Raw genomic sequence first — 22,238 nt, 5'->3', positions numbered from 1 at the left:
GAATAAGAAACTTTAAAGAGTCTAGAGTTATGAATTATGAGATAATAATAATAGAGCATCTTAAATAGCTGGGATCTTGAATCTGGAGCAGGCATTACCGTAAATCTGTACTGCAAGTAACCTACAAAATTGAATTAATTATATCTCGAAGTTTCTTGTCTTCTTAAAAGTAACCTAACATACAGAAGACACAAACAGTAACTTGAAATAAAATCTGCAACTATAGCTTTCATTGTCAGAGGCTCAGAACTAGTTAGTTCAATGATAAACATTTGTATAGCAATAGTACCATATCCATATATTTAATCTACTCTATTAGCCTTCAACCAAAGGGTTTCCTATAAACTAAACCGTAGCAATTACTTTATAGATACAATTCATTTTGTTGACCATACCAATTCCAAATGAAAACAAAAAAAAAGTCTTGTTTTAAGAAATAAACTAACTCAGAGACATTAATATGTAAGGAAGGTCGAACCTTGTCCTCCAGGGCTAGGAACAATTTCGGAACCAGACATTATATCTACAGCACCATCTTTGGGGATGAGAGCCTCGTCAACAAGTATAGCATCCGAACTAAACAAAAGCAAAGCAAGTTACAAAAAATGCAGAGAGAAACAAAGAAAACATTAAAAAGACTAAACCTTTTGTTATGTAAAGTGGCAGAGCCTTGACCCAAGTTCTTAGTGATTCTGCACCATTCATGTCTTTCTGAGGAATATGGTTTAATCTCAGAGCATATCACCATATCACCACACCTAATCTCGATGTCAGAGAATCTAGTGTCCAGCGGAACTGCAAAATTTCGAACACAATCAGTACTCAAAAAGACCCAAACATGACAGGGAATTAGCTTAAAAAGGAAGCGAGTAAAAAAAAGGAAACACATTTTAAAGTCAGTGGAAACGTAATGAGCCTCATGAGTCATAAACAACAACATTTAGTAGCAATTCAATAAGAAATTTTGAATACAAATGAGATATCATCAGCAAGGAGACTAAGACAAAGGGATGGAGAAGGGGAGAAAAGGGCAGACCCAGTTTGGCCCATGCATCATCGGAGGGTTTTGATAAGCTAGCAGTTCCCTTAGCATTTGCTCAGAGAAGGTCGAGGTCGAAGAGACAGAGAAGTGGCTGAAGTGAAGAAGAGAAGAGATGGAGGAAAGACTCTAAGTGAGAGAGAGGGTCTTAATAATTATGTTAAGTTATTTGAGTTATGCGTTGTCGTTTTGGTATTCCTTTAGGCTTACTTAAGTCGAGTTATGTGTGTGAGAAACATTATCAAAACAATTAATCAAAATATCTACCTTCTCATCTTATCTTCTCTCTCTCCTCTTCTCTTTCTGTCACGAGATAAACCCTAATCTTCAGGGTTTTATCATTGGTATCAGAGCCGATCATGCCGCCTAAGCAAGATTCCAACTCCGATAGGATCTCTGTGCTGGAGGGTAGCGTGGCTAGTATCCTGGACGAGCTGCGAGAATCATCAAAGAAGACTGACCAGCGATTCATGGAAATGGAGAAGCGAGCGGAAGAACTTCACCTCCAGTCCATGGCGTCGAAGGAGAAACCATCGATCGAGGCTCCGGTAGTGTCTATCGACTCCGGAAACCCTAGATCTAAGAATGGGGTCACCGACGAAGCTCCGCGGGTCACTGTAGAAGCGTCGAACAACCAGACTGATGGACCTCTCAAACGTGTTGACACGGGCCTGCTCGTGCTACCACCAACGGCGACCCCTCTCAGATCTGCCGAGATGAACACCCCGAGTTACAAAGGTGGATCTTCTGGTTACTATTCGCATCAGAAGAACTGATCTTCCCCGAAAAAGCTGGACTTACCGGAGTTTGAAGGAAAAAATCCCGACGACTGGATATTCAGAGTTGAGAAGTGCTTCAAGGTGAATCAAACGGAGGATGATGAGAAGTTGTCCTTAGCGATGGAACGCTTGGTGGGATGTGCTGTAACGTGGTTAAGAATGATACAAGATCGCGATGAGTTGTTAGATTGGAGGGATTTTAAAATGAAACTTAAGAGGAGATTCAAGACCACGAAAGGAGGAACTATTCTCAGTCAAATGCTTCGCTTGAGGCAGACGGGTACGATTTCTGAGTATAGGGAGCAGTTCGAGGAACTCTCTGCTGAAGTACCTCACGTTCCTAATGACGTTCTGGAAGAGATCTTCCTACATGGGATGAAGAGAAGCATGAGGGAGCAGGTAGTGAGGTTGAGACCAGCGGGAATGGACGAGATAGTGGACATGGCGACCATCATTGAAGAGCAGGAGAATGAGAGGCACTCCTATCAGTCGAGGCCGTTTCAAAGGACTAACTCAGCTCTGGCTTTAAACTCCCACCCGAGGGGTAGCAACTACAGCCCGGGAAAGCAAGGTGATCACACTCCCGCAAAGAAGTCTGCTGATTCTATTCGAGATAACAAGGCTACCGACCAAAGATGACCAATACAAAATCCATGTCGTTACTGCGGAGAGCGTTATTTCATGGGCCATTGTTGTAAGGCCTTCCAAAGGTATAAATGCCTGGAGGTGGAGGAAAGGTCAGAAGAAGCCGGCGAATCAGAAGAGGACATAGCGGAGGAAACTGAAGCTCCCGCGAAACAGGAACTGCAAGTTCTGTCGTTGCAGTCAATGGCAGGCCTCACCACCAAGAGGACCATGAGGATCAAAGGTCACATTAAGGGTGAATAAGTGGTGGTCCTGATAGACTCGGGAGCCTCATGTAGTTTCATTGCGACCAGAGTGGTGGAGAAGCTAGGACTCCCTGTTGTAGCGACTCCAGACTTCGGTGTGGCTATTGGAGATGGTAGAATCATGACAAGCAGTGGAAAGTGTGAAGGGCTTAAGCTGATCATACAAGGGATTGAGATACAGGGAGACTTCATGCTGTTTGACTTAGGAGCTACCGACATGGTGTTAGGCTACACATGGTTGGCTTCATTGGGAGAAACAGGAATCAACTGGGATTTGCACGTGATGCGTTTCCAAATAGATGGAGAATGGGTGACTATCTCCAGCGATCCCGCGTTGCTGCGAGAGCAAATATCTCTAAGCTCTATGGAGAAGCTGTGTGACAGTGAAGACGTGGTATACTTACTGGAGTTACAAACCCTCTTCGAGAATCCGTAAGAGCCACCGCAAGGAGAAAGGCGCAGTGCTGAGTTAAAAGGATTACTAAAGAGATTCCGTGGGGTTTTTAACATGCCTACTGGCCTTCCTCCAAGACGGTCCAGGGAACACGCGATCACCTTACAAGAAGGAACTTCACCCATCAACATACGGCCTTACCGATACTCTCATCTGGAGAAGAATGAGATCGAGAAATTGGTACAGGAGATGCTCCACGCGGGAATCATTAAGCCAAATATCAGCCCGTTCTCCAGTCCAGTCTTGCTAGTGAAGAAAAATGATGGAGGGATTCGTTTCTGCGTGGATTACCGAGCCGTTAACAAGAGCACCATACCGGACCGTTACCCAATTCCAGTAATTGAGGAGCTCTTAGATGAGTTGGCGGGAGCTGCAGTGTTCTCCAAGCTTGATCTGAAGTCAGGCTATCACCAGATAAGAGTCAGAGAGGAAGACGTGGGGAAGACGGCGTTCAAGACGCATGAAGGCCATTACGAATTCTTAGTAATGCCTTTCGGACTTACCAACGCACCGGCAACGTTTTAATCCGTTATGAATGATATATTCAAGCCCTACTTGCGTAAGTTCGTTTTGGTCTTCTTTGACGACATCCTTGTTTACAGCAGGAACGAGAAAGAACACCAAGAGCATCTTCAGATAGTGTTGCAGTTGTTGGAGAAACACCGATTCTATGCAAATGAGAAGAAATGTGCGTTTGCACAAAAGAGGATAGCGTACTTGGGACATGTGATCACCAAGGAAGGAGTGTCAGCTGATCCCGAGAAGGTGGAAGCTATGAAACAGTGGCCACAACCTAAAAACGTAACGGCTCTGCGAGGATTCCTTGGGCTCACGGGGTATTACAGGAAGTTTGTGCTCTCTTATGGGAAGATTGCGAGACCGATGACAGAGTTGTTGAAGAAGGATGGGTTTTATTGGACAGTGGAAGCGACACAGGCATTTGAACAGCTGAAAGGAGCAATGTGTAGCTTACCGGTCTTGAGATTACCAGACTTCAGGAAACCGTTTGTGGTAGAGACAGATGCCTCAGGTAGCGGCATAAGGGCCGTGTTATCTCAAGAAGGCCGTCCTATTGCCTTCATCAGCAAAGGGTTTTCCAGCAAGGGCAGAGTTAAGTCAGTTTACGAGCGGGAGCTACTGGCAATAGTGTTTGCAGTCACCAAGTGGAGACACTACTTAACGGGTCGACTTTTCACAATTAGAACTGATCAGAAGAGTTTAAGGCACTTGTTGGAGCAGAGGGCAGTCTCGGTGGAGCAGCAAAAGTGGGCTTCTAAGCTATTGGGGCTTAATTTCATCATTAAGTACCGTCCAGGGAAGGAGAACAGAGTGGCAGACGCCTTGTCTCGACTTATGGATAAGAAGGAGGAGTCTCAGGAATTGCGAGAGTTTCAGTTAACAGCTCCACTCTCTATTGACATGGATGAACTGGCCTTTCAAGTAGAGAAGGATGATACACTTCAGATGATAATAAGAGGCATTCAGCAGGGGAATAAGGACTATGCAGACTTCACCGTCGACAAGGGTGTGTTGTTTAAGGAAGGGAGACTCGTAATTCCCGCTAAGTCTCGGTTCATTCCGACATTATTGAAGCAGTTTCACTCAAGTGCCATAGGAGGACATGAGGGGGTGTTAAAGACGTTCAAGAGAATGGCACGGGAAGTGTACTGGCAAGGAATGAAAGGAGACATTACTGAGTTTATCAAGTCTTGTGAGGAATGTCAGAAGAATAAATACTCAATGCTTTCTCCAGCAGGACTCTTATCTCCCTTGCCTATACCGACTCAGGTATGGTCTGATATCAGTCTCGACTTCGTTGAAGGGTTACCAGTTTCGAAGGGCTTTGATGTGATTTTAGTAGTGGTGGATCGGTTGTCAAAGTATGCACACTTCTTAGCTATCAAGCATCCTTTTACGGCCAAGACAGTAGCGGAAGTGTTTGTGAAAGAAGTGATTAAGCTGCATGGGTTTCCAGAGACAATGGTGTCTGATCGAGATAAGGTTTTTCTGAGTCAATTTTGGTCAGCTCTGTTTGCAACGCAAGGCACCGCCCTTCACAAGAGCACCGCCTATCACCCGCAGTCAGACGGACAGACAGAGGTTGTTAACAGGTGTCTGGAAGCTTACCTGAGGTGTTTTGCAGGTCGCAAGCCAACGTCGTGGAGTCAATGGTTACCGTGGGCGGAGTACTGGTACAACACCTCATACCACTCTTCTTCCAACACCACTCCCTTTAAAGCCTTGTATGGCCGCGACCCACCAAAGTTGTTACGTTATGGAGATGTTCCTACTTCAAATGCGGAGGTCGAAGTGTTAGTTCAGAGTCGTGATGACTTGCTGCGGGAGCTACGTGAGAATCTAGCAGAAGCTCAAACCCGTATGCAAGCCTCAGCGAACAAGAAGCGTCGAGATGTGGAGTTCAGTGAAGGAGAATGGGTCTACATGAAGCTACGGCCCTACAGACAGATCACTGTTGCCATGAAAAGAGCTGAGAAACTGGCTCTGAGGTTCTTTGGGCCGTATCAGATTGAGAAACGCGTCGGTAAGGTGGCGTATAAGCTCTTGCTTCCCGCAAGCAGTCTTATACATCCAGTCTTTCATGTGTCGCAGTTGAAGAAAGCAGTTGAACCGCAGACTAAGGTACAAGAACTTCCCTTGATCCTTTCTTCTTCCTTTGAGTGGAACACAATACCTGAGGAAGTGCTGGAAGTAAGGAAGTCACAGAATGATCAGAGAGCTGAAGTGTTGGTTAAGTGGAAAGGACTTCCAGATTTTGAGAGCTCGTGGGAAGCAGTGCAGAGGTTGAAGCAACAGTTTCCGCAATTTCCGCTTGAGGACAAGCTGGCTCTTCTTCGGGGGGGGGGGGGGTATTGATAAGCTATCAGTTCCCTTAGCATTTGCTCAGAGAAGGTCGAGGTCGAAGAGACAGAGAAGTGGCTGAAGTGAAGAAGAGAAGAGATGGAGGAAAGACTCTAAGTGAGAGAGAGGGTCTTAATAATTATGTTAAGTCATTTGAGTTAAGCGTTGTCGTTTTGGTATTCCTTTAGGCTTACTTAAGTCGAGTTATGTGTGTGAGAAACATTATCAAAACAATTAATCAAAATATCTATTTTCTCATCTTATCTTCTCTCTCCTCTCCCCTTTCTGTCACGAGATAAACCCTAATCTTCAGGGTTTTATCAGGTTTCGAACCAGATGATTGACCTGTTTCCGTCGTCATCGGAGTTCACTTTCGAAAGCTTTCAGAGAACGACTCCTCTTTTTGTTTTTCTCGTCAAAGGACTGTTTTTGTTCTTCGCTTAACCGTTCCACTTATGGGCCTCAATATACATATGGGCTTTTATCGTTGTTGCATCAGTGATATTCAGCCCATGACGTAGATTAGCCTTCTAGTAATAAGCGAGTCACTCGAACAAACTACAGAACTTTATATACGCTTTTGTGTTATAAAAGAACTGGAATTTATTTGTATCGCAGGAATTTAAATGAGGGCGAAATTTTATACCCGTAGAAAGAAATAACACTGATACAGAGAGAGAATAGAAGATAAGTGTTTTTTAAGGTGTGTTCTTACAAATGATCGAAATCAATCATATATATAGAAAATAAATTTACAGTGCAAATAGTGCAGCGGGACCCACATCTTTAATTATTTCAACATTTTCGGTGGCCGCTGCTTTTGACTTTCGTAACACTCCCCCTTGGGGGCCGGTGTCACTATCCGCTCTCGCTTAACGTCTTTGTTGCCTCGTTAAAAACCTTTCCAAGAAAACCCAATGGGAAAAACCATAGTAAGGTAAAAAGAGTACAACTACGTAAGCTCCCCCTCGAATAAGCAGTCATAGATCCTTCTGATGACGCATCCCAATGTTATGGATGTGTTTTCTGAATACCGAGGTAGGGAGTGATTTTGTGAAGAGGTCAGCTGCATTGTCGCATGATCGAACATATCTTACTTCAATCTCTTTATTCTTCTCGAGCTCTTGAGTGTATGAGAAGAACTTCGGAGGTATATGTTTGGTTCTATCGCTTTTGATATATCCTTCCTTCGTTTGAGCAACACATGCCGCGTTATCTTCATATAGAATAGTTGGCTCCGTATTTTCGTCAATCCCACTGCTTGAACAGATGTGTCGGCTTATTGATCTTAGCCATACACATTCTCTACTTGCTTCATGGAGTGCAATGATCTCAGCGTGATTTGAAGAAGTAGCAACAAGTGTCTGCTTCTGAGAACGCCAAGATATGGCGGTGCCTCCAATTGTAAAAACATATCCTGTCTGGGATCGAGCTTTGTGTGGATCTGACAAATAACCTGCATCTGCAAAACCAATCATTTGACCTTTTGAACTTTTAGGATAAAACAAGCCTAAATCAGTTGTTCCTTGAAGGTAACGAAAGACATGTTTAATTCCATTCCAATGTCTTCGCGTAGGAGACGAACTGAATCTCGCTAAAAGATTAATGGCAAAAGATATGTCAGGTCGAGTACAATTTGCAAGATACATAAGAGCTCCAATTGCACTTAAGTATGGAGTTTCAGGACCAAGTATTTCTTCATTTTCCTCAGATGGTCGAAACGGATCATTTTCAACATTAAGTGATCTAACGACCATCGGGGTGCTAAGAGGAGTTGCTTTATCCATGTTAAAGCGTTTCAATACTCGTTTGGTATATGTAGACTGGTGTACAAATATACCCTTTCGAGAATGCTCAATTTGTAATCCTAGACAATATTTTGTCTGCCCGAGATCTTTCATCTCAAATTCTCCTTTCAGATAGTTTGATGCCTTTTGGATTTCGTTTTGAGTTCCAATAATATTAAGATCATCAACGTACACCGCGATTATCACAAATCCGGATGTTGTTTTCTTTATGAAAACACAAGGGCATATAGGATCATTCGTGTATCCTTCTTTTGTTAAGTGTTCGCTGAGACGATTATACCACATTCGTCCAGATTGTTTTAACCCATATAATGATCTTTGCAATTTTATTGCACATAACTCTTTAGGTTTGGAACTTAACATTTCTGGCATTTTAAATCCATCTGGGATTCTCATATAGATATCAGTATCTAATGATCCATATAAATATGCCGTAACGACATCCATGAGACGCATTTCTAAATTTTCATTGGCCGCTAGGCTCATCAGGAATCTAAATGTGATTGCGTCCATAACAGGAGAATAAGTTTCCTCATAATCAATTCCTGGCCTTTGAGAGAAACCTTGGGCTACGAGACGAGCTTTGTATCTTGTAATCTCGTTTTTCTCATTTCTTTTTCGGACAAACACCCATTTGTACCCAACAGGTTTTACATCTTTGGGTGTGAGCACAATAGGTCCGAATACATTTCGTTTGTTAAGCGAATCTAATTCGACTTGAATTGCATCTTTCCATTTTATCCAGTCATGTCTCTTTTGACATTCATATACAGACTTTGGTTCTGGATCTTCGTTTTCTTCATTTATTTCCTTTGCTAAAAGGTATGAGAAAACGTCATCAATATCATCCATCTCATTTCGTTTCCATATCTTTCCATTATGGATGTAATTGATAGAAATCTCGTGATTTCCATCAGATTCATGATGCTCTATATTGTCGTTCGATTCACAATTCGCTTCTTCCAAAATATTTTCCGCTATTTTGGGAGTATCATGCTTTTCACATTCCTTACGTTTTCTAGGAAGTTTATCCTTTGAACCAATAGGTCTACCGCGCTTTAAACGTGTTCCTGATTCACGTGTATCAACTGCCGTTCCACCATTTTGTGGTATTTCAATACGAGCAGGAGTATTTGCAGCGGGTATATGTGATTTAGTTACCATTTTGGTATCAGCAAATGCATCAGGTAGCTGATTTGCTATATTTTGTAAATGCATGATACGTCGAACATCTAGTTCTGACTGTTTCGTAGGAGGATCAAGGTGTAATAACGATGGTACACTCCATTTGATCTTTTTTCCTACTTGTTTATTGTCTCCCCCTAGAGTTGGGAATTCTTTCTCATTGAAATGACAATCGGCAAATCGTGCCGTAAACACATCACCAGTTTGTGGTTCTAGGTATCTTATTATTGATGGAGAATCATAGCCAATATATATTCCAACCGTCTTTGCGGTCCCATCTTTGTACGTTGTGGTGGTGCTATTGGAATATAAACCGCACAACCAAAGATTTTTAGATGAGAGATATTTGGTTCTTTTCCAAATGCTAACTGTAATGGGGAATATCTATGGTATGCACTTGGTCTTATCCGAATTAGTGCTTCTGCATGCAAAATAGCATGTCCCCATACAGAGGTTGGGAGTTTTGATCTCATGATCAATGGCCTTGCAATTAGTTGCAGCCGTTTAATTAATGATTCTGCCAAACCATTTTGTGTATGAACATGAGCAACAGAATGCTCTACTTCAATCCCTGATACCATACAATAATCATTAAAAGCTTGGGATGTGAATTCACCAGCGTTATCTAATCTAACTCTTTTAATTGGATAATCTGAGAACTGTGCTCTTAATTTGATTATCTGAGTTAGAAATCTCGCAAATGCCATATTTCGAGATGATAACAAACAAACATGTGACCATCTACTCGATGCATCGATTAATACCATAAAGTAGTAGAATGGTCCACACGGTGGATGTATTGGTCCACAAATATCACCTTGGATTCTTTCCAAAAACTTTGGTGATTCTTTGTCAACTTTGGTTGGTGATGGTCTTATGATTAATTTCCCAAGAGCACACGCATCACATGTCATTTTATTACTTTGGTATATATCTTGGGTTTTTATTGAATGACCATGTGAGCTTTCAATGATTTTTCGCATCATTGTAGTGCCTGGATGACCAAGGCGATCATGCCATAATGTAACATCTTCTGGATTTCTTTTTATCACAAGATGTGATTCTATAGCATCAATATAAGTGTGATGCAATCCAGAAGGAAGTTCTGGAAATTTTTCCAGTACAAGGCCTTTGCCTGATTTTTCAGAAGTTATATACAAATACTTCTTTCCATTCTCAGTTGCAGACTGAGTGTTATACCCTTGACGGTATATATCTTTGAAACTCAACAAATTTCTCTTAGAATTTGGAGAATATAAGGCATTATCTATGGAAAACTTTGTTCCATTAGGCAACATAAAGTTCGCCTTGCCAATTCCTTCGATCAGGTCTGTAGGACCTGATATTGTGTTTATAGTCATTTTTACTGACTTTAAAGTAGAGAAATATCTCTTATCCTTCAGTATAGTGTGCGTTGTGCCACTATCTGGTATGCAAACTTCTCTACCAATTTGTTTAGTTGTTGTTCCATTTGCTTTCTTATCCATTTCTGTAACACACAGTTAATATTAATAAAGAAAAAAACTTTCATAAGTAAACATATTATTCATCAATAACAAGTACACAATAATTATACATTAGATATTTTGAAATACAACATTATTTTGAAAGTGAAATACATAATATTTTATGGCATCACTAGGCATTATTAAGCTTGATCAGTACAAGCACTTCAAATATTTTGATGAGTGGCCTCGTCGAAATCTCCCATAAAGTCAGAGGATTCGAGGTATGTCGATGTTGTACCCACAAGGTGTTCATTGAGATTTACTTCCTTTGCCTTGCCTTTAATAGATTCTTGGTACAATTGGCATAGATGCCGAGGAGTTCGACATACTTGAGACCAGTGTCCCTTCGATCCACATCTGTAACAGACGTTCTCATTTTTATGAGTAGGGTTTTCTTGGGTTTCTTTCCCTTTTACCCGATCAGATCGATTCCATGTGTTGGATCCCCTTCCTCTTGGGTTGTTACTCCTTTCATGGTTGCGGTTAAATCGATAACCACGACCACGACCAAAACCACGATTGTGACCACGGCCACGACCACGCCCACGATAGGAATAATTTCCTTTTTCCGGATTTTTTATATCCGTTGCATTTACCTCAGGAAATGCTTTGGTTCCCGTGGGTCGGGCATTGTGGTTTTTAATGAGGAGTTCGTTATTTCTCTCCGCTATCATAAGCGCCACAACGAGTTCAGAGAACCTCGTATACCCACAATTTCTATATTGTTCTTGTAGAACATAATGATTTTTGTGGAACGTCTGGTAAGTTTTCTCGAGCATTTCTGCTTCCGAGACAGGCTTACCGCAATAATCTAATTGCGCCGCTATTCTCAATATAGCGGAATTGTACGTTTCCACTTTTTCAAAATCTTGAAATCGTAGATTTTTCCACTCATCAAGCGCATGGGGGAGAGTAATTTTTCTTTGGTTATCAAACCTCTCCTTCAGAGCTTTCCAAAGATCTAAGGGATCTTTGGTTCTCGCATAATCATGCGTAAGATTTTCATCTAGATGCCTTCTCAGAAATATTACGGCCTTAGCCTTTTCATGAGAGGTTGATATATTGCCATCTTTTATTGTTCCGAGTATTTCCTCGGAATCTAGATGAAGCTCCATGTTTGTAACCCATGCCGTGTAGTTTGTCCCAGTTACTTCCAATGCCGGAAACTGAAGTTTCTCGATTTTTGCCATTTGTATTTCTAAAGAACATAAATAAAAATTATTAGAATATTATTCATATTAAAAGGAACCGTTTACATTAATCATGCAAGCAATTACAAGGAGAAGCGATGTAAAGAAAATTAAACCGATATTCATATTAAATTCACTCGGAGTAAATTCTCCAACGAATAAACCATAAATAGAAACACAAATGAAAATGGCACATAAAAACAAAAGTGCGCGAATCATCTTTCTTGAAATAAAAAATCGGAGGAGAGCGATTTGAAATTTTTGAGAGAAGATGAAATATTTTGGATGATGAAATGGAGTGAAAATGAGTTGTATTTATAGATGAAAAAACACTGTTCATAACCGTTGGAGAAAGGGGCAATTTTTGAAAAAAAAATTCTTTGTGACCGTCGGGGTTAAATCGAGTGCACCAAAAATTAGTCTGAAAATATCGTATTAAACGGTCAATCAAATCTATAAAATTTCATAAAAGTAAAAAATTATGACAATAAAATATTTATGTTATGACAACAAATCATGCGACGGCTCAGCCGATCAATGCAGAGTAATAAATAAATTATACGGCGGCTCGGCCGACCAATTAATAATAAACAGAATATAAGGCGGCTCAGCCGACCAATAAATAATAAACATGATATAAGGCGGCTCGGCCGACAAATAAATAATAAACATGATATAAGGCGGCTCGGCCGACCAATAAATAAATTAAATTACTAGTAAATAATATAGGCGGTATTTCGGCCATTATAACATGATATAAATAATAGTAGAGGCGGTATACCGACCATTATAACATGGTATAAATGATACAAATAAATTTTACCGAATCGCAGAGTGATCGTGCTGATAACGTGTTATAAAAGAACTGGAATTTATTTGTATCGCAAGAATTTAAATGAGGGCGAAATTTTATACCCGTAGAAAGAAATAACACTGATACAGAGAGAGAATAGAAGAGAAGTGTTTTTTAAGGTGTGTTCTTACAAATGATCGAAATCAATCATATATATAGAAAATAAATTTACTGTGCAAATAGTGCAGCGAGACCCACATCTTTAATTATTTTAACATTTTCGGTGGCCGCTGCTTTTGACTTTCGTAACATTTTGATTATTTTAGCTTACCTCTTTCTTTTTTTGGTAACATTTTAGCTTGCTTCCCTAAAGGTAGAAAAAAACACTAGTTTTAGTAATAAAGTATGTATGAAATAGTGCAAAATCTTCAAAATATATTGATGTTACGAATTATTTAGATTATGCATTTCAATTAGTTCCGACCCTATATTTTGATCACCACATGTTGCAACTGACTGTGCATGCAAATAAAAAAAAAATTGTGGTTGGACCTGTCGTCGTACTTTCTTATTTTTTACTGTTGTGGACATGTTTCTTCTACATTTTTTTTTTTTGTAACTTAAATCTTCTACAATTTTTTATTGTTTATTTTGAAGTATATAACAAGTGAAGCTACGTTGTTAAAAAAAAACTTTATAACAAACCACAATTTCCTTATACGGACAGAGAGGCAGAGAGCAAAATCTTTATACGGACATGGCCAAATCTTTAAAACATTCACTGAATCACATGTACTATAAGAGACCTTGTCGGCTTTCAACGGTCAACTCTTTCACTATTCGAAACAGCATGCTTGGTTAGCTACATTTGCCAGTTGTAACATTAACATCGCGCAATTTTAGATGACTAAGTCTCGTTTAAGTTTTAACTTTTAACACAATCCTACATTCGAACACTATCAAATATTTTGCAAGACGTGTACATGAGCAAATCTGTTTTTCTGAAAAGGTTTTTCTTAAATCTGTTTTTCTTAAAAGGTTTTTCTTAAATAATTTTGTATACCAAATTATGGAAATACATTTAAAAATATTTTACTAGAAGAATATCTTTCACCTTTTTATATTCCAACAACTTTATATCTTTAAAAAAAAATTTTGTATATCTTTAAGATGGTAGTACGTATCATTCCAAACAATTTTCTCTTTTCTCAAGACGCTCTCTCTTTTTTTCTATCGGCCATCTTCACCGGTCTTCGTTTTCTGATCGATGGAGTAGACTTTCATATCCACGGGCTTTGTTCATTTTTTCTGTATTTTTTCTGTATTTTTTCTATTGCATATCTTTTGACTCCGGTTTTTAATCTTTCAGTTAGATTTCTAGATGTTGAACTTTAGATCTCGTTTTTGGTGGTTGAATTTATCGGTAGAGGTTCTTTCGGCGGCATGATGGTCGTGGATTGTTTTTCTCCGGTGTGGTTCTTATCCTAAGGTTTCGCTCGGTTCTTTTTGAGTCCTTGCGTTGCGTCTTCGTTTCGTTGACCTTTAAATTTTAGTGTGAATAAAAACGGTATCTTTAAGGGAAAAATGGGCATTTAACTCCAGAAGTGAAACACCCGCCCCTTCCCCATTTCCAACCGGGGTTTCAGGGCGCGGGGTTTTAGGACACACATGTCTACTTTCACTCCGTGTGTCTCGTTTCTGGTCCCATGAGTTTCAGGTGCATTTCCTCTCTTACCATCGATATTTCCACTTATAGTTCTGCAAAAAAGGAGAAGGAAAAAGAGGGGTGAGTATGAATACTCAGTGAAGCGATTCTAGACCAGTCTCTCCCATGAGCCTCTATACTGCTCAATGCGAAACGAGAACCGACTAGTCACTACACCCAATTCTTAACTAGTTATTAAAGTTTCATTCCACGAAAACAAGCACTGTAATGAACTCAGTCATCACTCAATTCATATAATTCGGTTTAATATTTAAGACTCCCATCATCCTAGAACTCTAGGACCTACACAGCTCAAGCGGACCAACCCTCCCCTTTTCTTGCTGCGTTCCTGTGGAGCCGCCTGCCCTGGTACACTCGGCATCCGGTTCCCTTGGATGTAGTCTATACCCTTTGCAGTGTATTACGACCCCTTCCTGCCAAGACTCGGCGTGACTCAATCTTACCGGCGCCTCTATTCTTAACCTGCCATTTTTGAACGCTACGGCCGCCGCGTTTTCCCATACTCCCCACCAGTCCCAAGGTGGTTCGTATTCCATTTCTATTGATTTCTCATACTCCCCACCAGTCCCCCGGTGGTTTGCATTTCAATCATTTCCCTTTCCTTTCTCCTTTATTTCTTTTTTCTTATCATTTCCTTTTTAGATGCCACCCGTTCTCGGTGTCACACTCAATCCATTTAACAATCATTCATAGATATCCTATCCTTTATCTACCAGACCGGTTAACAGTTCTCCTATGATCCTATGTTCATTTCTTTCTAACCGTCCTAGCTCTCAATCACAAACCACAGATCTTCAACCAGGCAAACAATCAATCAATCATCATCACAACAGTTTATTTAGAATCTTAAATCAGTATGAGAGTTCTAATGCAATATGGTCTATCAACCTAACAACAGACAGGATCTAATCAATCCTAGCAACCCATTCAACAATATAAACGAACATGAAACAGATCTGGATAGAACACCTCACCTTAGCCTAGATCTGGATCTGAGAATAGGGGGTAAGAGAAACGGGATCTGAGATCTATGACACCACGCGGCCACCACCACCACTCGCGGCTGCTCACGGCGAGGAGAGAGAGAAAGAAGCGCGGTGAGGAGCGAGAGAGAGAGAGAGGAGGGACGCAGCAAAGAGAGAGAAAGAGGAGAGAGGCGGCGTGGAAGAGAGAGAAAGAGTCGACGGTTAGGGCTTCCGGTCTTCGGGAATTCTCTTCAGGGCTTCGCTTCTAAACTTTCTGATGGAAGTCTAAGGGGTGGAGGCTTTGTATTTATAGGGAAGGCAAGGAAACCCTAGGGGTTTTATCAAAATGGGCCGCAGAGCGGGCTTTTCTACAAAAACTTTTTGGGCTTGGGTTTTGGAGTGTTACAATTCTCCCCCTGTTAATCGGAATTCGCCCCGAATTCCAATCTTCAGGCTTTAAACCTTAACATTCAAAACCCGAGGGAAGTCTTCAAACACAATTAAGGAAAGCACACAAAAGACATCTTACTTGCTCAAGATCATTTAAAACCAACAATGAATTTAATAAATGAAATGGAGTAGGACTACAATAAATAGATAGGTCTCAAGGTATCACCAAAATCCGCGAATATCCTTATAACAAGAAATGAAAAGCTAAAAACCAATAGGAAATGAAGAAAACCGTGTCCTACTCCTACTAGCTGATTCAGGAATCACAACTAGCCACTTCGAACTAAAAACTTCTGCTCCCCTTCTGGCTTAGGACCAGCCGTGCGGCCACTCCCGGTCGACGACGCCGGCTCCTCTTCCCACTCTGAATCCTCCGATGGATCCTCTTCCGCTTCTACGTCTTCCTCAGAGCTCGAGATGGCAACGACTCGACGAGTAAGTGTACGTTCAGCCTCCATCGCTTGACCGGCCATCCGATTCACCAAGGCGAATTCCCATGGTTCCAACACGCCAATCAGCTTGCCCCGAATCTCCTCGCGGAGTCCTGCCTTGTACCACCGGCACCAATCCTCCGCTGTCTTGGGCTTGCATCTTTTGGCTGACTCCAGGAATTCCTCTGTGTACTCCGGGACTGAGCGCGGTCCTTGCCTGGCCTGCATCAGTGTTCCACACCGACATACTCCGGTTATGCTCCTCAGACTCTCTGCATCAATGCTTGGAATCTTCCTTGGGCGTCCACGTTTCCTCGATGGTACACTGTCCTCCATCCTAATCGGTCCAAGACCTTCCTTGGTCGACCCCGTCTTCCTGGGACGCCCTCGGCCGTAGTGGGCGGTGTCATTTCAACTTCAGGGGCAAACTGGAAAGTCCCCTGACCCTGATACAATCGCCTGTACTCGGCTGCCCGCTGGAAATGGGGCATCAAAATCCGACGCCTCACGGTCGTCTCCTAGATGGGGGAGTTCGGCTGCTCCGCGAACTTCATTTCCTCTTCGTCTGGGAAGAGTGCAGGTACCATTTCACCCCAAGCGTCACAGTAGGGCTTGCGGGCATATGCCCTTGTCCCTTTTGGTCCATAGCGCATGCGTCTTTCTCCGAGCTCGTGATGCACTGGTGAAGACATTCTGCAGCGTAAAAACCAAGACCTGATCAGAACATAATAGTAGTCATGCACAGATGGCAGTTTTTGATCATTTCTCAAAACTAGTGCTACTTTAGCATTCCATAGACTATCATCCACAGTGTGGTTCTTATCGTCCCTTTTTGCCCCAAGACGATCCTTTTTACCGTCAGCCTTTTTACCCTATGAAGATCCCATTTCCTTATTAGCATTTCGCATTTTGCTCCAAGATGACCCTCCATCATCCTTTTTACCCCAAGATGATCCTCCATCATCCTTTTTACCCCAAGATTATCCTTAGATTAGACATCAAAAATCTGAAATCGGTTTTCTTCTACTGTCTTGCCGGCAGTCGCTCGGCCGCCCCGGTTTGCTCCTTCCTCGTCGGCTGTGGGCCCACGCCAAGGTGGTGGGGCCCACGCCCATGTTTCCTCTTTTTTTATTATATGGGAACGAGTTTGACTGTTATATCAGAATGTCAGACGGCTTATTCTTTGCAGGTTTAGCTCATCCGTGAAGCTGCGCATGCCTCGTCCTTGCGTTCATCTCTCCTCCAGCTCGTATGTCCGACTTCCCATTCCCCCTTATCTTGCCGTGCTAGGCGACTAATCCCTCTGTATACTTGCCTTACAACTCCTTGTTATCCATCCCTGAGCCTCTGAAACCCCACCTCACCGCGGTTCGAAGACCTTTTATTGTTCTGATTTCGGCCGAAGACTCTAAGCTGTTCGAATTCTTTTTCAACACTGACTACAACGGGTCCAACAGAACCATAAGGGAAGAATGAAAGATGGCAGAAATGCTGATCCCTTAAGTTAATATTAAGGGACCTTAACCTGGCTCTGATACCAATTGAAACACCCGCCCCTTCCCCATTTCCAACCGGGGTTCCAGGGCGCGGGGTCTTAGGACACACATGTCTACTTTCCCGACATCTCCGTGTGTCCCGTTTCTGGTCCCATGAGTTTCAGGTGCATTTCCTCTCTTACCATCGACATTTCCACTTATAGTTCTGCAAAAAGGGAGAGGGAAAAAGAGGGGTGAGTATGAATACTCAGTGAAGCGATTCTAGACCAGTCTCCCCCATGAACCTCTATACTGCTCAATGCGAAACGAGAACCGACTAGTCACTACACCCAATTCTTAACTAGTTATTAAAGTTTCATTCCACGAAAACAAGCACTGTAATGAACTCAGTCATCACTCAATTCACATAATTCGGTTTAATATTTAAGACTCCCATCATCCTAGAACTCTAGGACCTACACAGCTCAAGCGGACCAACCCTCCCCTTTTCTTGCTGCATTCGTGTGGAGCCGCCTGCCCTGGTACACTCGGCATCCGGTTCCCTTGGATGTAGTCTATACCCTTTGCAGTTTATTACGACCCCTTCCCGCCAAGACTCGGCGTGACTCAATCTTACCGGCGCCTCTATTCTTAACCTGCCGTTTTTGAACGCTACGGCCGCCGCGTTTTCCCATACTCCCCACCAGTTCCTCGGTGGTTCGTATTCCATTTCTATTGATTTTCCATACTCCCCACCAGTCCTTCGGTGGTTCGTATTCCATTTCTATTGATTTCCCATACTCCCCACCAGTCCCTCGGTGGTTTGCATTTCAATCATTTCCCTTTCCTTTTTCCTTTATTTCCTTTTTCTTATCATTTCCTTTTTAGACGCCACCCGTTCTCGGTGTCACACTCAATCCATTTAACAATCATTCATAGATATCCTATCCTTTATCTACCAGACCGGTTAACAGTTCTCCTATGATCCTATGTTCATTTCTTTCTAACCGTCCTAGCTCTCAATCACAAACCACAGATCTTCAACCAGGCAAACAATCAATCAATCATCATCACAACAGTTTATTTAGAATCTTAAATAAGTACGAGAGTTCTAATGCAATATGGTCTATCAACCTAACAACAGGCAGGATCTAATCAATCCTAGCAACCCATTCAACAATATAAACGAACATGAAACAGATATGGATAGAACATCTCACCTTAGTCTAGATCTGGATCTGAGAATATGGGGTAAGAGAAACGGGATCTGAGATCTATGACACCACGCGGCCACCACCACCACTCACGGCTGCTCACGGCGAGGAGAGAGAGAAAGAGGCGCGGCGAGGAGCAAGAGAGAGGGGAGGGACGCAGCGAAGAGAGAGAAAGAGGAGAGAGGCGACGCGGAAGAAAGAGGAAGAGTCGACGGCTAGGGCTTTCGGTCTTCGGGAATTCTCTGCAGGGCTTCGCTTCTAAACTTTCTGATGGAAGTCTAAGGGGTGGAGGCTTTGTATTTATAGGGAAGGCAAAGAAACCCTAGGGGTTTTAATCAAAATGGGCCGCAGAGCGGGCCTTTCTACAAAAACTTTTTAGGCTTGGGTTTTGGGGTGTTACAAGAAGTATTTGAAAACTGCCAGTATTGCTTGCGCATATTTATTCTCCAACTAATAGTTGACTGCGCAAAATTAGAAACAAAATAGTCAATTGTTAACTGATGAACGGAAAAATAACGGTTTCCCTCAACTTTTTAACGGTAGAATATTATAATCATGATTTTGCGCAATCAAAGATTAGTTAGGAAATAAAAATGCGCATATAATACTTGAGTATTTAATTTGCCGACTGAAAATACTTGAGGAATTAAAAATAACACTCTTTTTTTTAGAAAATCATAATTTGAAATATTCTCAGGTTAGATATAACCAATATACGAGAGTTTTATCTATTTGAAAGAGATTTTTGAGTTTTAGCAATGACGTATAAAATAATACAAATAATTAAAGTTGCATCATATTGTTCGTATTATTGATGTACTTCATGTTTATAAAATCACTTATGGATGATTTCGTATTGCTTAGAAATTTAATAATTTATCAAATTTAAGGATTAGCATTTAGCTTACAATCAACCAAACTTAATGATATATAGTGATTAGAATAATAAATCCCTTAATTAAAAACTAGGATACAACATGCGCCTTGCGCATGCGTTGGATGAATTTATTTGTATATATTATCGACATTTTTTTTATATATTTGATCATTTTATTTATACGGTTTCTCAAAAAAAAATTATACACATTCAATGTTTTTGTTGTTATTATATAATTTTTTTCCTATGGACCAAATTATTTTTTATTAAAAATTATGAAACTAAACTATAATTAATATATCATGGGTTGATCGAATTGGACGTTACACAAATTATGGCACAAAAACCTTATTTTTTTTCCACCGAACAGATTCTTGAAAAGATTGAACAGTATTGTTTCCACAGTTGAATTATTTTGACATTTATCTTCCATATGGTTTTGAAAAGTTTCAGTTCAATCATCGAATTGTTACATGTCATTTTAATGCTTTTAGTCATTTGCGTAATAAAAACTAACATTTTGTAATTTAAAGTCGTTCAAAAAGATTCAAAATATAACATATAAGAAAAAATCTAACATATAAGAAAAATATAACATATAAGGTTTTCTCATTTTTTTAATTTAAAGTGGTTTAAATAAAATTAAAATATAACATATAAAATTTCCTCATTTTTGTAATTTAAAATCATTTTTAAAAATTTAAAATATAACATTTTTAAAAAAAATTATTATATAGTTAATGTGATTGTTTATATTTTTTAATAATATAAAATTAAACAAAAATGAAAAGGGATGCAAAAATTGTTATCAAACATTTATTATTCATAGTTATTAATTGCTATATATATGTAAATCATATTATGTATTTTGTAACTTTTATTTAAGTAAAGAATACAGTGTTCTTATATTTTTGGTTAATATAATGTTTTTTAGTAATTGGATTTGGACTAATATTTTTTAATTGATTTATAAGCTGGTATGTAAGCTAAATTTACTATCTTAATTAGACGATGTTTCAAACTATGTTTGGAGACTCTTCCGTCGTTTCAGTACGCTAGTCTCGCCCACACTTGAAGAAAGAGATAGCTCGCGTTTGCAATGTCCACAATGTGGTAATGTATTTTATCTTGATGTTTGCTTCTTTTATTTTTCATGGTAGCATTGGTAGGACAAACCTAATATTTGTCTTTGATAGAAAGCTTACTGTTAGATTCGGGTTTAATTATGGGCTTCCAACTCAAAACCAATTGGCAATTAGTGGATTGATCCTAACCCTTTATATATTACTTAATGTTCCATTGATTTTCTAATGTGGGATACATATCCCTTAATACCCCTCCTCGAGATGATGGTTCTTATCGGCCAGAAATCTCAGAAACTTTTTAAGACAGTTATACTCGGTCGAGCGACTCAATTACGACCTATATACCCGGTCGGGTACGGTTAATATTAAGTAGGAGTTTAACTTATTAGGATCTGGGCTCTGATACCATGTTAGATTCAGATTTAATTATGGGCTTCCAACTTAAAATCAATTGGTAATGAATGGATTGGCCCTAACCCTTTATATAGTAGTAGATTAATTCTTATATTTCTGATGTGGGATGTTTCTCATCAATACCCTCCTTCACGCTCAGACATCTAGGTCTGAAGCGTGGACGATGTGGGCCCAACATCGGTATAGTAGTAGTAGTAGGTGTAGTAAATTAGATCAAAGTATCTTATCGCTCTGATACCATGTTAGATTCGGGTTTATTGTGGGTTTCCAACTTAAAATCAATTGATAATGAGTGGATTGGCCCTAACACTTTATATAGTAGTAGATTAATTCTTATATTTTCGATGTGGGATGTTTCTCATCAATACTTACCATATTGCGAAAATTTTCTTGCTATGCTCTTGATAAGTTCATCAAATGAAGCCAAAAATAAACTGTTTCTAAGCTGTTGTAAAGAACGAGTTTACTTGAGAAAATGGAAATCGAAAAAAAAAAGAGGACTAGAGGTATCACCGTCAAATGCTATCAATTATCATTGATGGGTTGAAGTGTTATATTGCTCATGGCTGTGTTGTCAGCGGCTACGATTGGTGGTTATCGCTGTGAACGCCATGGTGCTCATCTGCAATGTCACCTGTGTAGAGGAATGATGCCTAATAGAACCAATCTTCAAGTGCCGCTACACTGTAAGTAATAGTTCATACTTCTTTAGTTTGCATTGTTTACCGTTTAAAATTATCTACCATCTAAGCTTTCAATACAAGTTGCTATGTTCTTTCTTCCTACCCTTGACATTGTAAGTTCACTTGCTCAGCTAAGAAGTTTTATTGCAGGCATGGGATGTGATAGGCCTTTTTGTGGTGCTTACTGGAGTTCCCAAAATGTTACACATGGTGAATCTACTCCAGTCTGCAGTCGAGACACTTTCAGACCTGTAGGTTAAGCTATGATCTAATCTATAGTGTTCCTTCTTTTTTATCATTTAAGGCATGTTGATTTTTTAGTTTGCTATATAAGATTAGAATAGTTTTCGTTAAGAAAAGTCTCTTTAAACTTTGGCTCTCTGTTGATTTTTTAGTTTGCTAAACGTGACTTG

The 22,238-nt window shown here is 40.4% G+C and overlaps 1 protein-coding gene and 1 long non-coding RNA gene across 2 annotated transcripts; one reads left to right on the top strand and one right to left on the bottom strand.

The window, feature by feature from the left end:
• Positions 1–38: 38 nt before the first annotated feature.
• Positions 39–789, bottom strand: LOC125585475. Its single transcript, XR_007322399.1, has 3 exons — positions 645–789; positions 479–576; positions 39–121 (listed from the first exon to the last, which is right to left on the bottom strand). It is a non-coding gene; the product is annotated as an uncharacterized LOC125585475 (long non-coding RNA).
• A 1,149-nt stretch (positions 790–1,938) lies between these two features.
• On the top strand, positions 1,939–3,144 carry LOC125585774. Its single transcript, XM_048755433.1, has 2 exons — positions 1,939–2,389; positions 2,723–3,144. The coding sequence occupies exons 1-2, from the start codon at positions 1,939–1,941 to the stop codon at positions 3,142–3,144; spliced, it is 873 nt and encodes a 290-aa protein (XP_048611390.1).
• The last annotated feature ends 19,094 nt before the right edge of the window (positions 3,145–22,238 follow it).

This window comes from Brassica napus, chromosome C4, assembly GCF_020379485.1.
Source record: "Brassica napus cultivar Da-Ae chromosome C4, Da-Ae, whole genome shotgun sequence".
Lineage (NCBI taxonomy): Eukaryota > Viridiplantae > Streptophyta > Magnoliopsida > Brassicales > Brassicaceae > Brassica > Brassica napus.
The sequence above is the reverse complement of the archived record's forward strand: the minus strand, read 5'-3'. Positions and strand labels throughout refer to the sequence as shown.

Coding starts and splice junctions, on each gene's coding strand:
- LOC125585774 (XM_048755433.1), top strand. CDS start 1,939: ATGGAACGCTTGGTGGGATGTGCTGTAACGTGGTTAAGAATGATACAA. Junction 2,390..2,722: donor CTACAGCCCGGGAAAGCAAG/GTGATCACACTC, acceptor TGGTCCTGATAG/ACTCGGGAGCCTCATGTAGT.